This window comes from Perognathus longimembris, chromosome 1, assembly GCF_023159225.1.
Source record: "Perognathus longimembris pacificus isolate PPM17 chromosome 1, ASM2315922v1, whole genome shotgun sequence".
NCBI classification, from domain to species: domain Eukaryota; kingdom Metazoa; phylum Chordata; class Mammalia; order Rodentia; family Heteromyidae; genus Perognathus; species Perognathus longimembris.
Genome location: NC_063161.1, coordinates 124,630,671 through 124,656,410, shown reverse-complemented (window position 1 = coordinate 124,656,410; position 25,740 = coordinate 124,630,671). Strand labels below are relative to the sequence as shown.

Here is a 25,740-nt window from a genome sequence, read left to right as displayed (position 1 = left end):
ATTTTCTCTAAGACAACTTGGCTTTATAGGGTATAGAAACCTAAGGACTGGTAAATGTGAATAAATGAAATTTTTAGAGAATTTACCCCATTTCAGATAAGATCATGAGAAAATTGTTTTTTTTTTTTCCTTTTGAAAAAGAAGTAAATGGAAAAGAGAACATTTGGAGAACTAGAGTCATGGTGCTTGGCATCAAGTCATACCTTTCTTTTAACCAAAGAAGAAAATTTTGACAATTGTGGAGCACTCAGACACAGGAACTGGGATGATGGATTTTGCATTCTATCTATGTCTTTTCTTATTTATTGTTAATGTCACTGTCTTATGATCTCTTTGAAATAATACATGATAATAACGTTCTCCATTATAAGGGTTTTTACAGATAAAAAGGGATAATTCATATGAATTATTAGCTGGCACAAGGCAAGTCCTCAACATTACTTCTGAAAGTTGTGCCTAAATTGTAAGTTCTTAGCATCCATGTGCTGAAGTAGGAACCCTTCTGAATGTGCCTGCTTAGTCCTAATGCTGCAACATCCAGCACATAAAAAGGAAGCTTTTATGACTATAGAATTGTTGAAGGAAAGATGTCCTTCTCTGGACACCAATGCTTTACATTTTTTCAATTTCCTACTGGCTCCCTGTGACTTTCGTTCTCAGCATAACAGCTCCTTTTCTTCTCACACCACTGTAGAGGTAGTGTGGGGCTAATCAGCTAGTGAATTTGCAAAGTCACCTAAAATTGCAATATGTAAGTAAAGTCTTTTGCCTGAGAGAAGGCTAGACAATGCAATGTTTTTCTGAACATCAGCCTGTTATAAATACAAATGGAAATTTTGGGTCTATTTTTATAAACATAGAGCTATCTTCGTTTTCAGACACTGAATCAGTAGGCCTTGGGTGGCCCATTTATTAAAGAGGTCAGTGACTATTAATATAGCAAGAACCCAGTATTAATCACACAGAAGTTTACTATTCCTAAAGATTTGAGATAAATTATACAGAAAAATTTTATACCTATTCCTTTTCCTCTTTTCATCTGATTTTTATCCAGAAATCCTTATGAGTTCTGCATTTCCTACGGCAGAATTGACTAGTAATTGCCCCTTTTCTCCTCCACATTAAAATTTTTATGATGGAAAATATCATTCCCCTTATTCTGCATTTTTCCTTCTCTCAGGCAAAGTTCTGCCTTGGATTATAATGGCTATGGAACAGAAAAAACAATGTATATTTGCCATTTTTGTTATGAAAAGTATGTAGAAGAAGATTTTTTTTAATATAGGGATTGGTTTTTTATACAATGTATCAGAAATTAAAATATTCTAAAATATAAAAATTTGGAAGAATTGGAAACATGAAATTTGTTGGGCTGCATTTAATTATTTTTCAGTGCTAGCAAGTAAAAAAAAAAAAGGGGGGCTGGGGATATGGCCTAGTGGCAATAGTACTTGCCAGGGACAGTGCTCAGGCCCCGAGTCCAAGCCCCAGGACTGGCCAAAAAAAAAAAAAAAAAAAAAAAAAGGATTCCTGGAGATGCAACCATCTTACATCTTTCTATCCCAGTTTTAGTCTTGATGACTAAGTTATTTTAATAAGATAGGAGAAGTGGTAGGTGACAGTCACTAGTATTGTAATATTGTTCAGGTCTTTTAGAGCTGTGTCATTTCTTAATATTTTTAAAATGAGATTGAGTGGTTTCAATTGTTGTCATAGGCAGTGCAATTTGAGGTCAATTAAACATTCCAACACTGCCTCTAATTGGCTCTATAGAATCTTTTAGGGGACACAGCAAAAGAGAAGTTCATTGATATTAGCCAAGAATCTGCTCTGGACTATTCTAAGAGTCACTGAAGTAGAAATATTTGAAAAGCCTTTGAGACTTTCACTCAAGACACTTTGATATATAAATGTAGGACTATATTCATATGATGAAATCTATCTCCATGAAATTGCCATAGGCTCATATTCTGGGAAATGAATACATCCTGCACAAATGCACATATAAATACACATTGGTAGAAAGTCACAAGTCACGTTTTAACCTAAATATACAGTCATGCCTTTAGAGAGCCTCTATTCAGGGAATTCCCTTTTATAAAATAGAAATTGAGATTCCATATGGAATGGCAAAGCTTGAGTCTCTGGCATAGTGCTTTTGTTTTGTCTTCAAACAGCATGCATGTGCAAGAACATGAAAGGTACAGATAAATATAAATGTACAGTTGTAACATAAAACTGGTTGAGAACAAGCAATTTCCAATCAAACTAGTATGAAATAAAAACCATTAATTTTTTTTCTTTTTTTTTTCAAATTTTTATTATCAAACTGATGTACAGAGAGGTTACAGTTTCATACGTTAGGCATTGGATACATTTCTTGTACTGTTTGTTACGTTGTCCTTCATGCCCCCCTCCCTCCCTCCCTTTCCCTCCCCACCCAGGTGTTCAGTTCACTTACACCAAACAGTTTTGCAAGTATTGCTTTTGTAGTTATTTCTCCTTTTTTACCCTGTGTCTCTCAAATTTGGTATTCCCTTTGAATTTCCTACTTCCAATACCAGTAAACACGGTTTCCAATATACTCAGATAAGATTACAGAGATAGTGTAGGTACAACCATAGGAAGGTGATACAAGAACATCATCAATAATAGAAACTACACATACACATAGGACGTTGAAAGTAGTTACAACTGTGATATAACAATTGTTTCCATAACATGGAGTTCATTTCACTTAGCATCATCTTATGTGTTCATAAGGGTATAGCTATTGTGCCTTGTGATGCTCTGCTATGGCTTGCCTAAACCTGTACTAATTATTCCCAATAAGGGAGACCATAGAGTCCATGTTTCTTTGGGTCTGGCTCACTTCACTTAGTATAACTTTTTCCAAGTCCTTCCATTTCCTTACAAATGGAACAATGTCATTCTTTCTGATAGAGGCATAAAATTCCATTGTGTATATGTACCACATTTTCCTGATCCATTCATCTATGGAGGGGCATCTGGGTTGGTTCCAGATTCTCGCTATGACAAATTGTGCTGCGATGAACATTGTTGTGCTGGTGGCATTACTGTGATTTTAAAACCATTAATTTTTTATTCAAGTTCAGCCTAAGTGTTTCCTTTTATTAGTTTTCCTATACTGGTCACATGAAAATATCACTTAAAAGATCAAATAATATTGAGCATCTACTCTTGTGACTGATTAAAATGAGTTCAATAGGTGCCCCAATTTCTTAAATTGTGTGAAAGATTTTTAATATTTACAGTGCTCTCCATGAAATTTTGCTTGTAATTAGTGCCCAGTAAACCCATTCTATTAATTGAAGGGATGATGTGCAAGCATTTATTGACAAAACATGAAAAAACTGTCATTTCATTTCATGACTTAGGTGGTAAGTATAGCTTTATATATTTGGAGGAGAAAGGAGGAAAGATACATTATGATAAAAACTTAAAGCACCAGTACATTTTATAGCAATTGTTTCATTCACTCTACATGCTGTTAAGAATATCATCTTTATTTAGAGATTGAAAAATTGAGCCTTAGGTCAAACACAAAAAGAATATAGTTAGGATTTGTACTGAATTTTTTGTACCCAAAGGTCTAGGTTTTTCCATAATATAGTCCAATCTATAATGAAGTAAGGAGGCTTCATAATAATGCTTACTTTAAAAGAGCTATTTTCAAATGTCTAAGTGCCTGAGAGGAGCATAAAAAGATGAAAAGAAGGAGAGCAAAATTCCCTGCAGACAAGATTTTCAATCCAAATGGCATGTGATTGGCTTTGTTTTTGTGGCTTCATGGTTTATCCCAATACTCTGCAACTCTATTCACCTCAAGACATATGGAAAGAGTTTTATGTTTTAAACAATTAGACTTGACAGAGCTATTGTTTCTTTCTTATTTAATATCCCTTAGGTCTGGAGCCCAGCCAGAATCTGTATTCTGTCTCCAAATTTAATTCTTATTCCTTCTACATATCACTTAGTTGTCAGAAGGCAGACACTTAATGGCCTTTGTTGCTGTGGTTTGGGAGCATCTGGGTTATGTCATTTTTCAGCTGACCTGCTTAGCTCAGAGGGAATAAAGTTATCTGTCTAATAACCTTTTGGGGGTTTTGTATCATTGGTGTTTTTGCTTTCCAGATCCTAAGTTGTTCTGTAAATGTCATGCGATGACAAATTTCTAGATATTAATTTTTTTCTGCTCAAAGGAGGAAGGCAGCTATAAATATGAAAGAACTCAGGAACATAGATATTATAAGTTATAGTTTTTAGAGTGTAACTTGCCAATTGGAAAAAGTCTAGAGCTCAAAGGGACAGAGGAATGAGAGCTATGGAATAGGGGAAAAGGACATCTCTACATTTTGTATTATATCAATTCAATCTAATTCAGGTTAATAATTATTCCAATGTAAACTTAGTTAAGAGCAGGTATTCTCCTAGTGGCTTACACAATCTAGCTTTCCTAGGATTGGTGTGGTTGACTGAAACAAGATAAGTAATGTGGAGAGTTTTGTGAAAGTCAGTTTACCTTGATGTACGTGTGTGTGTGTGTAAGTGTGTGTGTTTGTGTGTGTAAGAGAGGGGATAGGGAGAGAAAGAGACAAAGGTGGATACAGAGACAAAGATAGAAAGAAATGGAGGAAAGAAGGAAAGAAGGAAGGAAGAAAGAGTATGTGTATGTGTGTAAGAGAGTTTTCCTTATCTGTTAAAAAGACAATCTTTTCCAACCACATCGTGCCAGGATCCTTATGAAAAGGCAGTATGTTGAGCTTAAAAGCACCCTTACCTTAAAACTGGAGATCCATATTGCAGTCTTGGATCTGCTCTTACTTAGGTGTTTGAATTTTGCAAGTTCCTTCAGCTATCTGGCCCTTATCTGAGAGGTCAGAGAAACTGATTAGTATGTATTTCATAAAACTGGACATAATCTTTATTACCACATCCATGCTTTGCATAAAGTGACTATCCATTCATATTTTGTTTTTTTTCTTTGGTGGTTCTAATTGCTGATATTTGAGGGCATTGTACAGGTGTGTTTTGTAAAGAGTGGCTACATACACATGCAAGTAATGTCCATGGCAGCAGACATGGCTCTGAGACCAGGAAACAGAGCAGTCAAAAGTTTCCAAAAATAGTTATCTCTTTGAGTCTCTCAGAGAGGTCTCTGGCAAGATTTCAATGGTTATTCAGTGTTTGCCAACTTGGAGCAAAGACCAATTCATGAGATTAACATTTGCTGAGGTTTGTTGTAGCGTACATTGCTGCTTACTAAGTACTTGAGTTTCCCTCTCATGGTACCCTTTCCACAGGAGAATTCGCCACTTTATTGACATCAGGCTTTACTGCATGACTTGCTTTGGCCAGTAAAACAAGAAGAGAAATTTGATGTGCTGCTTCTGAAAAGAAGCTTCCAGAGAGGCCATGACCCACTGTGGTGTTGTTTTTCTTCCTACCATGGTTATGGCAATGTTCACTTGAGCAGGAGGTGGGAATCTAGCATGAAAACATGTGGAACAACATTGGGATATGCATGTATGCATTGGGAGCAAAGATTAATCTTTTGTCACTGTCATCTGCTAAATTTTCCTTCTCCGTCATATTGTGATCCAGTTGGTGCTGACTGTGTTGTGCTTGCCACTGAGAAAATACATTGGTGAGCAAATATTTAATATCGAAATATCCTATCTTGGTAGATTTAGGGGGGTCTTTAGGGATATTTAAGTCAAAAAAGATGCTATATAGTGAATCGTGCTTGTGGTAAGATTGGAAGTATTTGGTGCATGCAGATAGTAGAGGATGCAAACCCAAAATTGGGGGTAGCGAAATCCTCAGTAATAGCCATTTAAACAGGCAGTTTGTAAATTAACAAGTGTGATGCTAGCCAAGAGCCCGGAGGAGGAAGAGAAACAACATCACAGACCAGTACATAGAGGCAAGAAAGGTCATGGGAGAGTTAAAAAACACATTGTTGAGTATGGCTGCCAGATAGAGCAAAGGGACAACTGGAAAGGGAGGTGGGTTGATAAGGTAGCATCAATAAGAACACTGGGCATTAATTAGCTCTGTCCTAAGTGTATTTTCCTTTCTGATTATTATTTTATAGATGAGGAAATTGAGTCACAGTGCTGCTTAATAACTTGCCTATAGCCACACTGCAGAGATGTGATTTTAGCCGAAGGGCAACAGGGAGCCAGTGAATGGTATTACACAAAGGAGCCTTATGATAGAAGTTCAGAAGATCACTCTGGTTCCAAACTCACAATCCAACTTCAATTTGAGTGAGTTTGGGCTTCAGCTTCAGCTTCTCAGCCATCTGAAAGTACTGAGAAAGTCAATGGCAGGCCAGAAGAAGATAGCTGGGGAAGGGTGAAGGCTGGAGAACGGTGGTGAAAGTCACGTTTGGAAGGGGGTTGGGATGGAATATGTGGGGACAAACATCTTGTGGGTCTTAAGAACATTAAGATATGGGTAATAGTTTTAATAACAATGTAAGTATAATAGAATAATACCCAAGTGAGCTCTTGTACCTAATTCAAATAATGGATATGGTATTGCATCAATATTGTGAACATTTCAGTTTGCTCTTGACTATCATACAGATAGATAATGCAGTGAGGAAATTAAAGCCAATAATTTCTGAAGCAGACTTAGTGGTCCTTGTATTTCTCCCTTCTTGTTTACTGAGGTTGAAGAATAATGACTGCAATTTGTGTTTCTTTTTATCATCCACACATCCACACATATGTGTATAAGAATGTGTGTGCATGGTATATGTGTGTGTATGAGAGAGAGAGAGAGAGAGAAAGAGAGAGAAGGCAAGGAAGCATTCTTCATAAATGGTAATGACATTTCTGGCAGGTTTTTTTTTTTTTCTGTGAGTTATTTGTCTTATGTCTGTCCATCAGGGGCCTCTAGAGGCCGGGACCTGACTGAAAATGTCTCCAGGTCAAAATAGCAGGGACCATGATTAAAATAAATGCAATTCAAGTCTTTGTAGGCTTTCTTATTTAAACAGAATGCCAGAATTCCAAGTCATTTAACATTTGTAATTTCCTTCCTATAACCTACTCTATAAACTCTCTCCAGAACCCTAACTCGTCTCTTTTCTTAAAAAAAAATTATCTTTTTCCTTCCTTCTTCTCCTTTCTTGCTTATTCTCTTTCCTAGTCTTCCCCCTTTTTCTAAAGTAGCCAGTCTGTAGAAAACATTGTGTACAAATGAGCTGACTGCCAGTAAGCATGAAACGATTTATTGCAACAGAGAAAAGATGTCATGAGACATCGTACGTATTAATCTTTCCGTTTTGGTCTATAAAGACTTAGGTTTGGCCACTTTCACTTATATGCTCTTAAAGAAATACAGTTAGGTCAGAACAGGAGAATTGGGGGATGAGCGACAGATATTTACAACTCAGGGTGTCCAGAAATACAGGGTGGCTTAGCAATTGTGGCTTCTTAACAGCCACAGATAGGCTGCCTCCTTTGAGGTACCACTCTGACTCGGTTGAGGCTTACACTGCCACTCTTCTCGAACAAACTGCCAGGCCAGGGAAGTTGTCAGAAAAGATCAGTGTAGGTTTGGGGTTGCTTTACCAAAGTTTCTGAAATAACCAATAATGAGTTGCCAGCTTAGATAGCTCTTTTTATAGATCTTGCAGCAGCTGGATCAAAATGTAATGAAGATGTTTGCATCTGACAATGGCAGGCCCGCACATTTCTACCCTGTATCTTGAGTGCGCAAATGCATTTCATTTGGGAACATGAAAGGCATATTTAGTGACAACTGATGGTTCTTTGTTTTTTAATTCCCAATAATGTCTTTAGTAAGTGCTTTTGTGAACATTTTTGCCTTCTACAATAGGTGACACAGGAAGATAATCGGTGTGCTGAAAGCAATTAAAGAGGTTATATCCAACTTGTTCTGCCTATTAAATGGATCCATTCTGCATAGAAGTACATTAGCATCTTTACAGTGGAATGATTGTGGAAATAGGTTATTCACAGGGTTTGTATGTCTTGCTCCTGCTGCAATAAGACGTATCTTTAAGATTGGAGAAACAGAAAAGGCCGTTTTTTCTCCCCCTTGGAACTGTAAACAGAAGTAAAACTATTAATAGGTGCTGTAGCTAATCCCAAGAAGCTGCAACTGAGAGATTAAATAATGTTGCAAAGAGAGAAAGCGGAATGAAGGGAGAGGAGGGAGGAGAGAGAGAGGCGAGTTCCTTGATCACTGAGTTGCTGTACACAAGGACAAAGTGAAGGACTCTGGCTGATCATAGGATAGTCAGTTGGTATGATGGGAGACTATGGTTTTCAGAGAAATGAATATGACTTCCTCTATTTCCTTTGTACTGTTGTAATGAGAAGATGGTGTTTTGTTTGTAAAGTTCTAATCAAGATTTACAAGTCAGGTTTGTATACTATGGAAATGCAGCTGAGGAGAAGATGATGAATAGTCTTTGGGAAGTCCAAATGACATTTTCTAATAAAATAGTGAACTAGGAGGGCTTGGAGAAGTGCACAAAATGAGACTGGGTCCCTATATATATTTTTTTCTACTTTATGGAATAATGTATAGTAAGATTGGTGTTATCATTAAATCTTGTACTTAGTATGTGGGAAATGGTTACATGTTCCAAGATTTTATTCGTACAAGGACTCTGGGACTCAGGTTGTCTGATCCTGTAATAGTATTGACTATAATTTATAATGAATCAGCAGCTTTGTGAAAGACCACCGTATCTCTTCAGATCTTTACAGAGACTGTTGAGTTGTATATGGCTACCATCATTGCCATCCTTCACAATCATCACTTGGAAACTTAGAAATACAAATTCTCTTTATGTTCAAGGGGAGGTCCTAGATGTGTTTTTAGCAGAATTACAGGTAATAGTTCTGCTTCCTAAGGTTGGTTCATGTTTGCATAAAAGTTGAGTGCATACGACTTCAGAGAAATAGAATTAAATTTGATTCAGCATTTCTTCATAGATCCCAAGCTGGCTCCTTTGCAGGATAATTGAATTACTGAGATAATTGATGTACTAGTAGGGTCAGGGGCTTAGTTCATTTGTAAAGATGCTCATTCCTTAGTGGTTGAGATAAAGAATGTTTGGAATTTGTAACTGATTTGAGTTGTTATTTCTCTGTTAGAAAATAAACTCTATTGTGTGTACGCCGGTGGGTGGGAGGCTAGGTAGGACTCCTTTCTTGGTATGCAAAGAGACAAGGAAAAAACAGTGACTGTCAGTCTAGGACAAAAGGTGAAGAGGTTTGTTATTCATGATTCATTCACACAAACACCATGGAGAAGGCTGACTGTCAGTCATCTCAACATTCTTATGTCTATTAAGTTCTGTGGGAAAAGAAAAGAGTTTGGAGTGTTTTACAAGTAAATCATATTTATTCGTGATTGCAAATCACTAAAATCAGTAGTGATTTCACCCAAATCACAAAATTCATTAATTGGATGCAAGAGAATCCAGGCCAGCACTTGGGGAAACAGACTTACTGATATCTGGCTCTACTGACTGCCATTCTTTATGGTGGAATAAACATTAGCTCAGGCCTTCTGTATTAAGGCTGCACTGAGCACGCAAAAAGAACCAGATACTCATTAGGATACAACTGCCTTATATTTTGAAGTAATTTTGGCATCCTATTGCTTCAATTTCACCCTTTTATTCTCCTGTTTTGCAATAGCATTTGGACGTCATGACCCAGAGTTTGAAATGTGCTATTCACTCAATGAAGGGTGGCTTTCAAAACAAAATGAATACTTCCATTTGATGGTTGATAACTTGAATAAAGGGTTTCGAGGAGGGAGTCTGTTGGAGAGAAGAACTTTTGGCATCTTATAGAGATTTCAACCCATGGGGTCTTCCATTTGCTACTTTGCATATCCTTGGCCTCAGTGCTTTTAACCAAGGTGAATCACAGTTTCCTTCTGTAAAATGAGGAGTTTTATGATTTGCGCAAAGCCATCAAGACTTATGCCTATTGTCTTGATGTAATTATTTGTAGAAATCCCTTTTCTCTGAAAGTGTCCTTGGTTTGGATGATAAATTATAATGTAACTGCAATGAAATAAGGTAACGTATGTAATGCACCATGATGTCACTGTTCAGAAAATGAAAGCCCTTATTGGCGATATTGCATTTGAGATTCAGTTATATATCCTAACTAAGGTTCACTTACATTTTCTCCATGGAACATGAATGTCCAACATTTAGAGCTGTGCTCTCATCTGCCAGATAGTCTGACAAGTCTGTTGTGTGACTCCTTTGGCCTGAGCTACTTCTTACATCAGTAACTGGAAGAGCCTGAGGCAAAACTCAGTAGTCACTTCTGCAGAATCAAGTGTTATCCTTGCTTAGGGAGGCATGGGCTGTGGTGTAGTGTTTGAGGCTTTCTAAGAGAATTTATGAGAGAACTGGGACTTAGTTCATTTGTTGCATGCTCACCCTGTGCCAGGTGCTCTTCTCTGGACTTAAGGGTAGAATTTCAGCCCCATCTTACTGAAAGACCCCCGAGAAGTGGGCTGTCTTTCTATCTGAGGAGACCCCCAGAGATCAACGAGACACACGAGGGCTGCAACAGCAAGAGGTTTATTGCGAGTTACGGGTACCCGGGCGTCCAAGTCCTCGCAGGGAGGTGGCGCGCCAGAGCTCGATGCCTAGGGGTTTTTATGGGGAGGAATTGCGGAAGCGGGCTTACAGAAGCTGACAGCAAGGTTACAGGGATAGGGATTGGTCAATCCAAATAAGGCAAGGGACCGGACTACATGACTCTGATTGGTCCACGTTGGTGAGCCTGAAATACTTTTTGGTTTTCCTGTTTTTACAACCCTTGGTTCTCGGAATTTGAACTTGTTTATCGCAATCTTGAAACCGCCTAGTTTCGATTCCTGGAACTAGCTATTTTTATGGACTTAGATTCCCAGAACCCTGGCCAGGTGCTTGTTGCTGACTTAAATTTCCAGAACTCTGGTCAGTGTTGACTCACGCTACCTTGCCCTTTATTTCCTGCCTGGCCTTACTGACTTTTATCAATCGGGGATCTGGGTAGGGGTCTTTCATCCCCCCCTTTTTCTATGAACTGAATAAAATCTTTTATTCCTCTTCTCGTTGCCTTAACTGATGGTACTGTTGAGTGAGAACCAAGGCGTGGGTAATAGACGTCCTATCTTTTATAAATTGCACAAGCCTGTTAAGGATGCAAGGGCCAAACAGCAATATAAGCAAAATAATCATAAGGGGCCCCATTAGGGTAGAAAGCAGGGTAGTAAGCCAAGGGGACTTATTGAACCATCCTTCAAACCAACCTTGACCAGATTCAAAGAGCTGCTGCCTTTGCTTTAGTCTTTCTCTAAGTTTTGCCATACTATCTCTCACTAATCCTGTGTGGTCTGCGTAAAAACAGCATTCTTCCTTAAGGGCCGCGCACAATCCTCCCTCTTTTAGGAACAGTATATCTAAGCCTCTTCGATTTTGCAACACTACCTCAGACAGGGACGTCAAGGATTTTTCTAGGGCAGTCACAGATTCCTCCAGGGCCTTGATGTCAGTGTTCATCGCCGCTTGGAGTTGGTGGAACTGTCCAGTAGCTATTAAGGCAGTGGAGCCAGTGGCTATCCCGGCAGTAATGCCTCCAACTGTGAGTCCCCCTAATATTAGGGCTAAAGTTATGGAAATAGGCTCTCTCCTGAAGCGGTTTTGACCCTCAAAGTGACTATATACATATTCGGGGCTATGGTATGTGATTTTAGGCCATAGCTCAATGGTAACACAGAAATCTGAAGTTGTGTTAAAAATATTAGCATAGACACAGGGAGTCAATCCAGAGTTACAAGCCCAGTGAGTTCCATTTGGGGGCACTAGGTAGTAGTTTCCTGCCTCGGGTGAGCGAGAGTCATTGCAGAGGCTCTGGTAAATTGGAGGAATCTTTCCTATGCAGAGTCCCTCTCCTGATATTTCAGCCAAAGTTAATCCACGCTGGGGGAGATTAGTACATTGAGGCGGAGGGATGGTATAGGTAGTATATTCGCCTATTACGGCTACTCCCTCGTAGAAAGGAGGCTGTGGGGCCAAGCATAACCAGCATTCTTGGGTCCTACTAGGATAAGTGGCATTAAGAACTGAAAAGGAACTCGTGACCAAATTTAGTATTCTGTCCCCCGTTCCTGGGAGAGGGGGAGTTGGGTTTGCAAGTGCAGCTAGGGGAGAGTACGGAGTTGCCCTGGGGGAAGGGATTAGTCCAGAAGGGGGTTTTTGTTCTATCAAGACATGGTTTGGGCCTACTGAGTGTGGGATTAGTGGCATTAGTGGCCGGACTCGTTGCTGGAGAGTCAGTAGTATTCCAGGATCAGGTTTGTGTGGGTTATATACTCGGAGGCCCCATGTTTTTCCCTTTTCCCACCCGGAAGCCTTTTCACCCTCTGGGGTAAAACTTACTTGAACTTGGGAGTTTGACCTGCTTCCTTTAAAGAATCTAACCAGATCTCTTTTCTTTGATTTCCACCCTGCCCACAAGGGCAAGGGCATGGAGGTTACACAGTCCCAGGAGGCGCAGAAGAAATCCCCTGCCCCTCCACATTCCTCTCCCCGCCCTTCCTCGGGGCATGTGTACCAAACATCTCCTTTTTCTCCGCATTGGGGCAGCCATTTTCTTTTCCATTCCTCTCCTGCTACCTCACACATGTCAAAGGTTAACCGGGGAAACCAGGTATTTAAGGCATGTTTTCCTTGAGCCAGGGCATACTCCTTCCCTGAGTCAAGATTAATTAAAGTCCAAGTCACATTAAGGACTTGGTAGGGGCTTGCCCCTCCTAAAGGGATGATTCCAAAGAGGACTATGAGGAAGGCCTCCCCTTGACCAGTCTTATCTTTAGTGGGTTTTGAGTGCGTTGGACTCGCCATTCCGGGACCGTTTCTTCAGCAGAAGCAGGTTTGACGTGAGACGCGTGAATCCAAGCAGCTATGCCGTCTACCTTTAAGGCGGTCGGAGTGGTCAAGAGTACGGTATAGGGGCCTTTCCAGCGAGGTTCCAAGTTCTTGGTCTGGTGTCGCCGGACCCACACCGAGTCTCCGATCTGGAACTGATGTGGCACCACAGGTCTCTCCAGCTGTTCCTTGTAGGCGGCAGCGAGTGGCTCCCAGACCTCTCTCTGGACGGTCTGTAAGGCCTGCAAGTGGGCTTGAAGATTTTGGCTGTTAGCAAAAGTGGAGATATCAGAACTATAAAAACTGACAGAGGGAGGAGGTGCCCCGTAAAGAATCTCAAAGGGGGTAAGTCCGTGGGGTCCAGGGGTATTTCGAGCCCGGTAAAGGGCAAGAGGGAGTAGGAGTACCCAGTCCTTTGAGCCAGCTGCGAGCGTCAATTTAGTCAGAGTCTCCTTAATGGTTCTATTCATTCTTTCTACCTGCCCTGAACTCTGGGGTCTGTATGAACAATGCAATTTCCAATTAATCCCCAGTAATATGGCCACCTGCTGGTTTACCTGGGAGACGAAGGCTGGCCCATTGTCAGACCCCAAAAATTTAGGCATGCCATACCTGGGGAAGATTTCTTCCAGCAGTTTCTTGGTGACGACTTTGGCAGTTTCTTGCTTTGTGGGGAAGGCTTCCACCCAACCGGAAAAAGTATCGACAAACACCAGCAAATACCGATATCCGTAAAGCCCAGGTTTGATTTCAGTAAAGTCAACTTCCCAATGGACTCCAGGGCGATGCCCTCTCATTCGGACATTTCCTAATCCCGATTTTATCTTCCCAGCATTTACCATGGCACATGCACGGCACCTGTCATATATTCTTTGTAAGATGTCTTCCTTGCCCAAAAAATAAATAAATCTTTCGTCTCGATCAAGGAGGGCTTTTATCTTTCTGGGGCTTAAGTGTGTTAGCTGGTGTACTTGTTCGATTACTTGCTGGGCGAAATTCCTGGGCAATACAGTCCTATTGTCAAGGGTCCATATTTTTCTTTTGTCGTCTTTTTGGGCCCCTAGGTTTGTTAGGAGCTCTTCATCTTTTTCAGGGTATACGAATGGTCCTAAGTCTGTTCCTTCCTGACCTGCACTAGACTGAAGGCACACTGCTATGGGCTTTGTCTGGTCTTCGGGTTCAATGCTAGCGCTCTGCCATTCGAGCCACTGTGTCTGCGCCTCTTTGTCGGGGACTGGGTATGGAGGGACCGAAATCACAGCTGCCCTTCGAGCTGTCTCGTCAGCCATCCTGTTGCCCCGGGCAATAGGACTGTCTCCCTTTTGGTGTCCCAGGCAGTGCATGATGCTGAGCTTACGGGGTAAGAATAATGCGTGCAACAAGGCCAAAATTTCTCTTTTGTTCTTAACTTCCTTTCCTTCAGAAGTCAAAAGCCCTCGTCGACTATATATCTCCCCGTGAATATGGGCAGTGGCAAAGGCATACCGGCTATCTGTGTATACATTGAGTCTTTTCCCACTTGCCATTTTGAGTGCCTGGGTGAGAGCAATCAGCTCTGCCCTTTGTGCTGAAGTCCCTGGCGGAAGGGTCTCTGCCCAGATTACCTCAGTCTCGGTGGTTACGGCTGCTCCCGCCTTCCGTTCCCCATTCAGCACCAGGCTGCTCCCATCAGTATACCAAGTAAAGTCAGCGTCCTGGAGCGGTTGGTCAGTCAGGTCGGAGCGGGTCCCGTGCACTTCTGCTAAAATCTCAAGGCAATCATGGGGAACCGCTTCCTCATCCGCCGAGGGAAGTAGCGTGGCGGGGTTGATGGTCATGACGGGCCCAAACCGGACCCGATCTGTGTCCAGGAGCATAGTTTGGTAATGAGTCATTCGGGCATTGGACAGCCAACGATCTGGCGGCTGCCTAATTAGTGCCTCCACCGCGTGCGGGGCCAGAATGGTCAGGGATTGCCCGAAAGTCAACTTGCTGGCGTCCTTAACCAGGACGGCAATGGCGGCCACCATCCTGAGACAGGGTGGCCATCCTGAGGCCACTGGGTCCAATTTCTTGGAGAGGTAGGCCACCGGCCGCCTCCAAGGCCCCAATTTTTGAGTTAATACTCCCTTCGCATGTCCTTTGTTTTCTGCTACATACAAATCGAAGGGCTTAGTCAAGTCTGGGAGTCCTAGGGCTGGGGCTGTTAGGAGAGCCTTTTTAATGTTTTGGAAGGCCTTCTGTTGTTCTTCTCCCCAGGCAAACATTGTACCCTGTTTGGTGAGGGGGTACAGGGGGCTGGCCATTTCGGCAAAGCCTGGTATCCACAGCCTGCAAAACCCGGCTGTTCCCAAAAATTCCCTTAGCTGCCGGGAGTTTTGGGGCTCGGGTATGTTCATGACTGTCTCTTTTCTTGCATCCGTCAGCCACCTTTCTCCCTTCTTAATTAAATAGCCCAGGTATGTCACCTGTTGTTGGCAAATCTGGGCCTTTTTAGCGGAGGCTCGATACCCTAGGGTCCCGAGGGCATGTAGTAAGTCTCTGGTTCCTTCCCTACATTCCCGTTCAGATGTCGCGGCTAGCAACAAATCATCGACATACTGGAGTAGCATTAAGGCGGGATGCTGGACCCGAAAATCTGCCAGGTCTCGATGTAGGGCCTCATCAAACAGGGTAGGGCTATTTTTAAACCCCTGGGGGAGTCTAGTCCAGGTCAATTGCCCTGAAATTCCCAATTCAGGATCTTTCCATTCGAAGGCAAAAATAGGCTGGCTGTCTGGGTGGAGTCTTAGGCAAAAGAATGCATCCTTCAAGTCCAAAACTGTATACCAACAATAGGCTGGTGACAGTCCGCTTAACAGGTTGTATGGGTTGGGCACCGTGGGATGTATATCTTCTACCTGCTTGTTAACTTCTCGTAAGTCTTGGACCGGTCTATAGTCTCCTGTCCCAGGCTTTTTGACGGGGAGTAGGGGGGTGTTCCATGGGGACTGGCAAGGTTTTAAAATTCCCTGGTCCAGAAGCCTTTTTATGTGAGGTTTAATTCCTATTCTTGCTTCCTGCGACATTGGGTATTGTTTAATCGAGACAGGTGTGGTATTTGCTTTTAAAGCTATAACCAGTGGAGCCTGTCGTCCGGCCAATCCCATGCCTCCTGTTTCTGCCCATGCTTGAGGGAAATCATTCAGCCATTCTAGGTTAAGGGGAAGTTCTTTCCTTTTATTATTTTCATACAGTCTGTATTCTTCTTCCAGACTCAAAGTTAACACTTGTAGAGGTTGATTTTCGGGGCCAGCTACACGCACCCCAAACTCCTCAAAATGGATTTGGGCTCTTAATTTCTGGAGCAAATCTCTTCCTAATAGAGGGTATGGACAGTCAGGAACATGAAGAAAAGAATGAGTCACCTTACCGGTAGCCAAGTGGACTTTCCGATCAGTAGTCCATCGATATTGCCGTCCTCCGGTGGCTCCCTGGACCCATGCCGACTTGTCACTGAGAGGTCCTGGGTTACGGTTCAGGACGGAATGTTGGGCTCCTGTATCAACTAGGAAGGTGACCGGTTGCCCCCCTACATCTAGAGTTATCCTGGGTTCAGGGGGGGGCTCCTGACCCCGACTTCCCTAATCGTCCAGGGTCAAGAGAGATGTTTTAGGTCGAGGCCGAGGACCCCGGGGGTTCTTCGGGCAGTCTTTTGCCCAGTGCCCTCTTTCTTTGCAATAGGCACATTGGTCTTTTTCCACTCGGGGGGGTCCCCTTCGTTCTCCCTCCTGTCTATCCTGTCTCTTTCCTGTCACTAAGGTGGCCATGAGTTTACTAAGGTCCTTACTCTTTCTTCGATCACGTTCCTCTGCCTCTCTTTTTAGCCTCTCATCTCTCTCCTCCATTGTCTCTCTTTTATTAAATATCTTTTCTGCCTCCTTGAGTAGATCCTGTAGGGAACTTTCCCTCAAGTTTTCCAGCCTTTCCAATTTCTTTCTAATATCCGGAGCAGATTGCCAAATGAAAGACATGGAAACGTTAGTTGCCTGTCCTGGGTCCTCAGGATCATAGGGAGTGTATATTCGATAAGCCTCTTTTAGTCTCTCTAGGAAGGCAGAAGGAGTTTCCTCAGATTTCTGAATAACCTGTTTTACCTGAGCCAAATTTGTGGGGCGCCTGGCTGCCCCATGGAGACCCGCCATAAGCAACTGGCGATAAAGGATTAGGTGGTTCCTACCTTCCACAGTGGTGAAATCCCAGTCTGGTCTCTCTAGGGAAAAGCCGCATTAATTTCATTAGGCAGCTGCGTCGGCCGCCCATCTGCTCCGCGAACATTTTTCCGAGCTTCCAGGAGGACTCTCTGCCTCTCTTCAGTAGTCAGAAGAACCTGTAGCAGTTGCTGACAATCATCCCAGGTAGGCTGATGGGTAACAAGTATGGACTCAATCAAGGCAGTTAACATGGCGGGGTCTTTTGAGAAAGGAGGATTGTTGTTTTTCCAGTTATACAAGTCTGAGGCGGAAAAAGGCCAATACTGGAGTTGTCCGGTAGCCCCTGTTCTTAAGGGAAAAGCCTGGGTAGTGGAGTCCGCAGGGGGTAAATTACCGTCCCTCCTTACCCTAGTTCTAGTGGCAATAGGGGAAGGATCGGGCCGCTGCACGTCCTCCCTAGGGCCAGTTTCCGCCGGGTATGGTGGGGGCTGAGGCAACCGAGAGTCCTCAGTCATCAGGTCCAGGAGGAGGTCGTCCCCAGGGGGCAAAACCTTGGGGGTTTTTACCTTAGGGTCCTCTGAGGTTAAGGGAGGCTTGGTGACGGCGGGGAAAAGGGATGAACGGGAAGGGGGGGCGGAGGGTGTAAGAGGGTGTGTTGGGGGAAACAAGACAAAGGGCCTAACCCATGGAGGGGGGTCAGACATTAAAGCTTCCCAAGTAAGAATATAGGGAACTTGGTCTGGGTGCCCGTGTGGGCCGGGAACCATGATCCGTGCCTTGACCTGTAAAATAAGAATTGAATTAAAGGACCCATCTCTGGGCCAACTTAAGTCAAAGGTGGGCCATTCTGAGGAGCAATACGTGATCCAAGGTCGCTTGTGGACCTCGAGAGAGAGATTACTGGCGATCTTCCGAACCTCTGACCAATGCTGTAAAGTCAAACTTAAGGGGGTGGTAACAGATTGACCCATTATTTTAAAAACACAGAGTCCTAGGACAGACAACACAAAAACTACGGAGACAAAAGTGAAACAGATTTTCGCAGCGCGGCTTCGGCTGAAAACCGAAAGGAAAAGTTCAAATGGAGACTGTGTTCGTGAGAGTCCGGATCTCTCGTCTCCCTCACAAATCACGTAGCCCTCGGTCAGCGGGGCAGCCCCAAAGGGACTGACTCTTTTCCAGGCTACGGAGGACAAATGGGCCAGGGTGGCCTCCAAAGACCACTGGGACGTCTCCCAGGGCTGCGGTCGGGAGTACGAGTTCGTCAACTCCTCCACGGAGCCGCCCAATACAAATCTAGCTAGCTAACTAGTACAAAAACAAAGCAAACGCAAGCGCAGGACACCAAAACAAAGACACAGACAAGTGCGATCGCTGGCCAGCTTACCTCCCGTCGGTGGGTCGGTGGTCCCTGGGCGGGGGTCTCCGATCCCGGACGAGCCCCCAGATGAAAGACCCCCGAGAAGTGGGCTGTCTTTCTATCTGAGGAGACCCCCAGAGATCAACGAGACACACGAGGGCTGCAACAGCAAGAGGTTTATTGCGAGTTACGGGTACCCGGGCGTCCAAGTCCTCGCAGGGAGGTGGCGCGCCAGAGCTCGATGCCTAGGGGTTTTTATGGGGAGGAATTGCGGAAGCGGGCTTACAGAAGCTGACAGCAAGGTTACAGGGATAGGGATTGGTCAATCCAAATAAGGCAAGGGACCGGACTACATGACTCTGATTGGTCCACGTTGGTGAGCCTGAAATACTTTTTGGTTTTCCTGTTTTTACAACCCTTGGTTCTCGGAATTTGAACTTGTTTATCGCAATCTTGAAACCGCCTAGTTTCGATTCCTGGAACTAGCTATTTTTATGGACTTAGATTCCCAGAACCCTGGCCAGGTGCTTGTTGCTGACTTAAATTTCCAGAACTCTGGTCAGTGTTGACTCACGCTACCTTGCCCTTTATTTCCTGCCTGGCCTTACTGACTTTTATCAATCGGGGATCTGGGTAGGGGTCTTTCACTTACAAATGATGATCCCCAGACCCAGATGCAATAGGGAACTTTTTATTAGTATAAATTAATTTCATAATTATTAGCACACATAAGTTCACTATGACATCCCCACTCATGTATGCAATGTATTTCACTCTATCTTTCCACCTTTATCACTCTCCGTCCCTCACCTCTTTCTTTCTAACATAATTTCAACAAGTTTAATTGCTCTTTTGCCATACTTACCATACTTGCCAACCATCTATTTCAACCATATGCATTCTCTTTCACTCTCATTAGCCCAACACCTCCCCAACAGAGCCTGTTTCTCTTTTTCCTCCCCAACCCCTGCTGAGTGACAGATTTTCATTTAGGTTCCTTATGCTATTTTCAAATATAGTTGCAGCATATCTTGAAATTTAAATCTGACATTTTATTAGAGGAGATTCCAGGAGTCAAACTTGTATTTTACTTTCTTCTAGGTACATGCTCTTTCCATAAGAATGCTCAAATGCTATTAATGATGAGCAATTCTAAAACCACATAATACATGACTAACACTAATCCATTCAATGTCATTTTAACTTCCTGTCTTTGATAGGCGGAGTAGAAATGCTTTGTCATAAGGAAGTATGATATTTCTAAACTCAATCTTATAATTCTTTAGTCTTAATATTTGTCTTCCTATGTGCCCATCATAGATACAGCATTTTATAGTTCATTGGATGTCTCTGATACTGTTACTATCCTGAAATCACTGTCAAACTTTTCAAAATTAAAAAGCAGAATGTCTGAATTAGGTCTGATACAGACAGAATGAGAAATAGAGGAAAAGAGGAAGAAAAGCAGGAATGGTTGCCTCTTTCTCCTTGAAGAGAGGGAGAGGCATTTTTTTGGAGGGGGTACCTATTTGTTCATGAACAATTCTTTTTTTGCGGGGGGGGGGGGGTAATTCAGACCTGCATTAGGTAGGTAAAGATAAATGTGAATTTAAAATTACATTTAATCTTCATTAAAGTAATTATCTCTCTTAATGAAGAATTTGCTGGGTTGTGGTTGTGCAATGGAGTATAAAATCCTAAGTGAATAAAATCAATTTCATTTTCAGACTAGCTTTTCTGTCCATTAATAAACAATATGCAAAAACTATATCTGCTCAGAGTCATGCCTGCTGCTCGTAGCTCAAGAAAAGCCAATACCACTTACAAAAGCAAAACTGTGGACTCTCCATTTTTCCTCTTCCATTTTTCAACCTAAAGGAGAGCTCTCACCCACAGGAACATCCATGAGTTTGCGTAGTAGGTCTGTGTTATGAGGCCTAGCAGGAAGACAACCCTGGGTGATATCTCACACCGAAATGACCATTCTAATGGAATGGGATTTGTGTCATGCAGTATATTTCAGCTAAGTGCTTTGGTTTATTAATCACGTAAGTATGAATTAGGCTTTGGTGTGCTTATGTTTCCTAATGTATGAAAATTGCTGATTTATTTCCATGCTGTTACAATGGAAAGAAAGAGAGACCAGTTCTAAATAGCAGTGTACTGTAGTGTGAAGCAATTAAGTGAGTTATGCATGCCCTTCAGGAGGAGGATAATGGGAAATTGGTGCCAGCTTGTCCCTACTGCTGCTGGTAAAAAAAGAAAAGATGGTGTCATGGAGGAGCAGGAACATGTCCATATTTTAATACAAGCATGGAAGTCTGTTATGGTAGTTAAATCTGAAGATGTAGCTCATGTGAACTAGTTGATTTGCTTAGTTAAAACTTAAAAATAACCAATCATACCACATGCTAAAAAAAGCATGGTCAATAGAAAGGTTGAGAATTGATGTTTAATCATGAGCTTTACTTTCGTACTTCCAGACTATAATAAAAAAAACAGCTGGAATCACCTTAGGCCAGAATGTCTACACATCACCTCAGTTGGCTGAGGCAATGTAGTGCTGTGTAACAAGTGGGACCTTGCTTCCTTCTGTGGAATATGGACTTCTGTATATTGCATTTATTATGGTCTATCAGCTTTGGTTCTCAAGCCTAGAGGTCTACACTTGAGCCACAGCTCCACTTCCTCCTTTCTGGTGGTTAATTGGAGATAAGAGTCTTATCTAGTCTGGGCACTTTCCTGCCCAGGCTAGCTTTCAACCATGATCCTCCGATCTCGGGCTCCTGAGTAGTTAGGATTATAGGCATGAGCCACTGGTGCCTATAGCTCCCGGCTTGCTTTTGGAGAGGGTCTCAGTAACTTTTTGCCTTGGCTAGCCTTGAACTACAGTCCTTCTGATTTCTTTTACCCTAACCTAGGATTATAGATTTCAGACATTAGCCTGCCCTCCCTCCCCCCTTCCTTCCTTCCTTCTTTCCTTCTTTCTTTCTTTCTTTCTTTCCTTCCTTCCTTCTTTCCTTCCTTCCTTCCTTCCTTCCTTCCTTCCTTCCTTCCTTCCTTCCTTCCTTTTTTCCTTCCTTCCTTCCTCCCTCCCACCCTCCCTCCTTCCTCTTTCTTTTTATAATAGTGATTCTAATAGCAATATGATTTGATGCCCCTCTATGATTTAAATTTGAACTGATCTGATGATTAGTGATGCTAAACATTTACTAATACACTCATTGAATATTAGTCTTCTTTAGAGAAATGTCTGCTCAAATCCTTTATCCATTTAAAAGTAAGTTAACTAATTAGTTAATTAATTAATTTTGGGACTGGGTCTTACTATATAGACCAAACTTGTTTGGAACTTATGATTCTTCTGTCTCTTCCTGCTGAGTCCTGTGTTAATAGGCATGCGTCACCATACCTGACCTTAACAGATCTAATTTTTTTAATATGTCCAGCAAATTGAGTTTTTAAAACATATATTTTAGGTATTATCTTCCTTTGTTTTATGTGGCTTCATTGAAAATATAGCATATTTTGATATTTTTAGGGGATTGATCTTATGTTTCTATCCAACATGATAATCTCTGTCTGAAATGGTATCTATAGGCCATTTGGTTAAGTATTAGAATGACTGAATTACAAAGTACCAATTGGATAATTATTCTCTTTTGGCCTCTTTTATCTCTTTCCCTGCCTATTTTTTTTTTTTTTGACTAGTTGAACAGAATCTGGGGTTTCAGTTTATCTATTTCTTTGGTGTAACTGTTTTTGGTAAAGTATAATTCTTTATCCTTCTAGTATAGAAGTTGCTTTAGGGTTTTTAGAATGCCTTATGCTTTACAGTTAAGTGTTACATCACTTCATGGGGAGTATAAGTATCTGGAAGTTATTTCCTTCATTAAGTTATTAAAATATCCATATTTAATAGTAGAATTTCTAATGTTCTAATTTTCACTCTGTCCTTGATTTATATCCACATTGTCAGCTCATGACTTTTGTAATTTTTATGTATTAGAGTCTTTCCTTTGCTTACAGGATGACCTTAAATGTAATTTATGTTAAGGTTATTCTGAAATTTCACCATTATTTCCAACAGATTGGAGCTAATTTATCTTCCTTTTTCTTAAATGTGAGGCTTTCTATATGCTTTGAGTGGGGCTTTCTGCTTTTCTACTCCTAAGTCTCTACTGTTTGAGTGAAGGTCCTCCAGTATTCCATTGTCATATTGATGGTTCTGTTTTATTTGGGCCTTAAAAAATATGCAATGTTTAGAACACTGCTTGGAGATGGCTGCTGGTAGCTCATTGATGTTATACTAGACACTGAAGAGGCTGAGATCTGAGGATCACAGCTGGAAGCCAGCCCAGGAAAAAATGTCTGCATGACTCTTACTTCCAATTAACCACCAGAAAACCAGAAGTAGAAGTATATCTCAAGTGGTAGATCCCCAGCCTTGAACAAAAAAATCTAAGGGACAGTACCCAAGCCCTGAGTTCAATTTCCAGGACAAACACACATACTAACACGTATGAAGCTTGTCTTTGTTATTTGTTTGCATGTGTGTTTACTTTGTGTGCCTTTATTTTTAGCACAGTGTTTTTCAATTCTGCTGTGCACAGGGAGACCAGTAGGCTCCTGGCTTTAGCCCTGCTTGTCCTATAAGATTCTATGCCATTTCTGGTGCAAAGTACTATATACATCTTGGGGCTGGGGTGGGGGGGGGGAACGTAGGTATATCCTTTCATGGGAGCTAAGCCTGCAGCTAATCTCATTCTGACCTCTGGCTGTGTTTTCAAGGACGTGCAAGGACATGGCTTAATGGAAAATCGGAAATGCTTTACTATGTCTGCCATGAGTCCATTCTTATGTTAACCAACCTCATCCTGTCTTAGCTATGTCGGGTATTGCTAACTCCAAGCCTTTTTGTGTTCTGGAATTTTAAGCCTATGCCATGTCCTGGTTTTCAAACTGCATATAAGCTGGAAATTAAGAATAAACGTGGCTGCAGTCTTGAGTTACAATCTTAAGATGCAGACCTCCCGTACCCCATCTTTGCCTTTTGTCTTTTTTCTCTTGTCTTATGTTTTTCCTTTTCTTTAATCCTGTCCCCCTCATTCAGGATTCCCTTTTCGCTGCCGGCTGGCTCCAGCAATCCTTAATTTTCTTTAAATGATTTAATGTTCCAATTTTTATTTTGGCATAGTATAAGAAAGTCAAAACATAAATTCAAATATGTATTTACTCGTACTCTCCTCTCTTTTTCCTCCACAAGATGTTAATGCTAAATGATTTACTGTCTTGACAGCAGAAAAAAGAGCCAGGAAAGAAGAGGCACTAAGATGTGCGAGGTTTTCTTTATATTTTTTGCTAAAGATGCTGATTTGTGTTTCAGATTTCTTGGACCTTTCTTCAACTCCATATAAACTTGGCTTTTGATAGAAGAATTTGAGAAGCAGAAAATCAATTATTGGTCTGGAATGACCTGCCCTACAGGATGATAGTTTTTCTATTTTTTTTTCACATTTAAAACTGAGCTGGAAAAATAATTAAATTACACAGTCCTGTTATTCTTTCTGAGCAAGATAAGCCTGTTCAGTAGAGTGAGAAATAGATCCAGTCCTTCCTGGAATGTCATGGTTCTTTCTGGAATTAGCACTTTGTATCTTCGGTCACTGTTTTTCTCTCAGCTCTCCTCTGCATGCAGAGCCTCTCACAGCTCTGGTACTTTCTTTTTTTTTAAAAAAAATTCACATAGTTCCATCATGTATGCTCTTGTAAACTTAATTCTTTTGTCTCTGTCTGGAGACTAGGGGAAAGAAACACCTCATTGTTATTATTCTCTTTCCATTAAATGCTATTTACTCTCAGTAAAATGCTACCAACATGACAACACTGCATTGGACCTCCTGTTTCTGTTTGTGTCACACTGGAAAAACCTTCTCAGAAGTGACAATTCCATGATTACAGAGGGCTTGGGGCTTATTTTGGTCTGGTTTCTTTTGGTTTCATTGTGTGCCCTAGAAGAATTTAAGGCCTTGATATATGAATTTCTAATTACCAAAGAACAAACTTAAATAAAAAAGGGCCAGGACATTTTCATTAAGGTATATAATTGAGTGATTAGTGATTTTTTTTTTAATGTGACTTTAATAATTACTTTGGGGAGAGATTATAGAAGATGGTTTCTGGAGCTAGTGTATCTAATCTATTCCACATCAGAATTATGTGTCCTTGAGAAACTTAGTTAACACCTCTGTGCCTTACTTTTCTTATCTGTAAAGTGGGGTTGAAGAGTATAACTCCTACCTATGTGTGTGACATATATTTAATAAATCAATATAGGCAAAACACGTGCACCTTAGAACCAGAAAATCAAGATAAAGTTCAATGGAGAGCTAATATCCTGTTGGTAATGTGGATATTTTACTGCGATGTGACCAGAGCCAATGTTAGAGACCTCTAAGGCACCTCACTGATAGATAAGAATAAACAGTTCCCAACAGTATCATTAAAACCACATTTCATGCTTTTGACCAGATATCAGTAGCATAAAGGTAGACCTGTGATTTCAGGAAAAACACCAATTGCAAGTTTTCTGGAGTTGACCCTCTTATCACAGTTAATTTATTGATGAGCTATGATTACAGGTGTGAGCCACCAGCACCTGACTTGGTGGATCCTCTTAAAAATTTTTTTGGTTTACAGCACACTCAGTGTGAGCCTTACCAGAGCTTGAGGGAACCACAAGAAAACACATTGTATTTGTTTTCTTCTTTCAACATTAGTTTCTACAGTTGTCTCTATATTTAGTGTAGAAACAATTACTACAGATTTCTGATGGAGGATATTGTACAGCATATTAATGCAGTTCGGCTCTGAGGGATGTAGAAATGCAGATTATGGCATTTTAGATGATTTCTAATAAACTGCTCAGAGAGAATATTAAGAGATTTGGGAAGAATTAAAAAGAAAAGCACTCATCTCTAGATATGATGAAAGTTTGTCAGAATAAGCTATGTCACATGGCTTTATTTTCTGATGTTTAAATAATAAAGAAAAAAGTTCTGGGCTGGGAATATGGCCTAGTGGCAAGAGTGCTTGCCTCCTACACATGAAGCTTTTGGTTCCGATTCCCCAGCACCACATATATGGAAAACGGCCAGGAGGGGCGCTGTGGCTCAAGTGGCAGAGTGCTAGCCTTGAGCGAGAAGAAGCCAGGGACAGTGCTCAGGCCCTGAGTCCAAGGCCCAGGACTGGCCAAA

General features: G+C 41.6%; 1 protein-coding gene across 1 annotated transcript; it reads right to left on the bottom strand.

Annotated features, from left to right (window-relative positions):
- Positions 1–12,861: 12,861 nt before the first annotated feature.
- LOC125352754 lies at positions 12,862–18,095 on the bottom strand. The gene is given in 3 exon segments (XM_048348060.1): positions 12,862–13,990; positions 14,093–17,198; positions 17,201–18,095. Coding segments are annotated over 3 exon segments (5,130 nt in total).
- Positions 18,096–25,740: the final 7,645 nt, after the last annotated feature.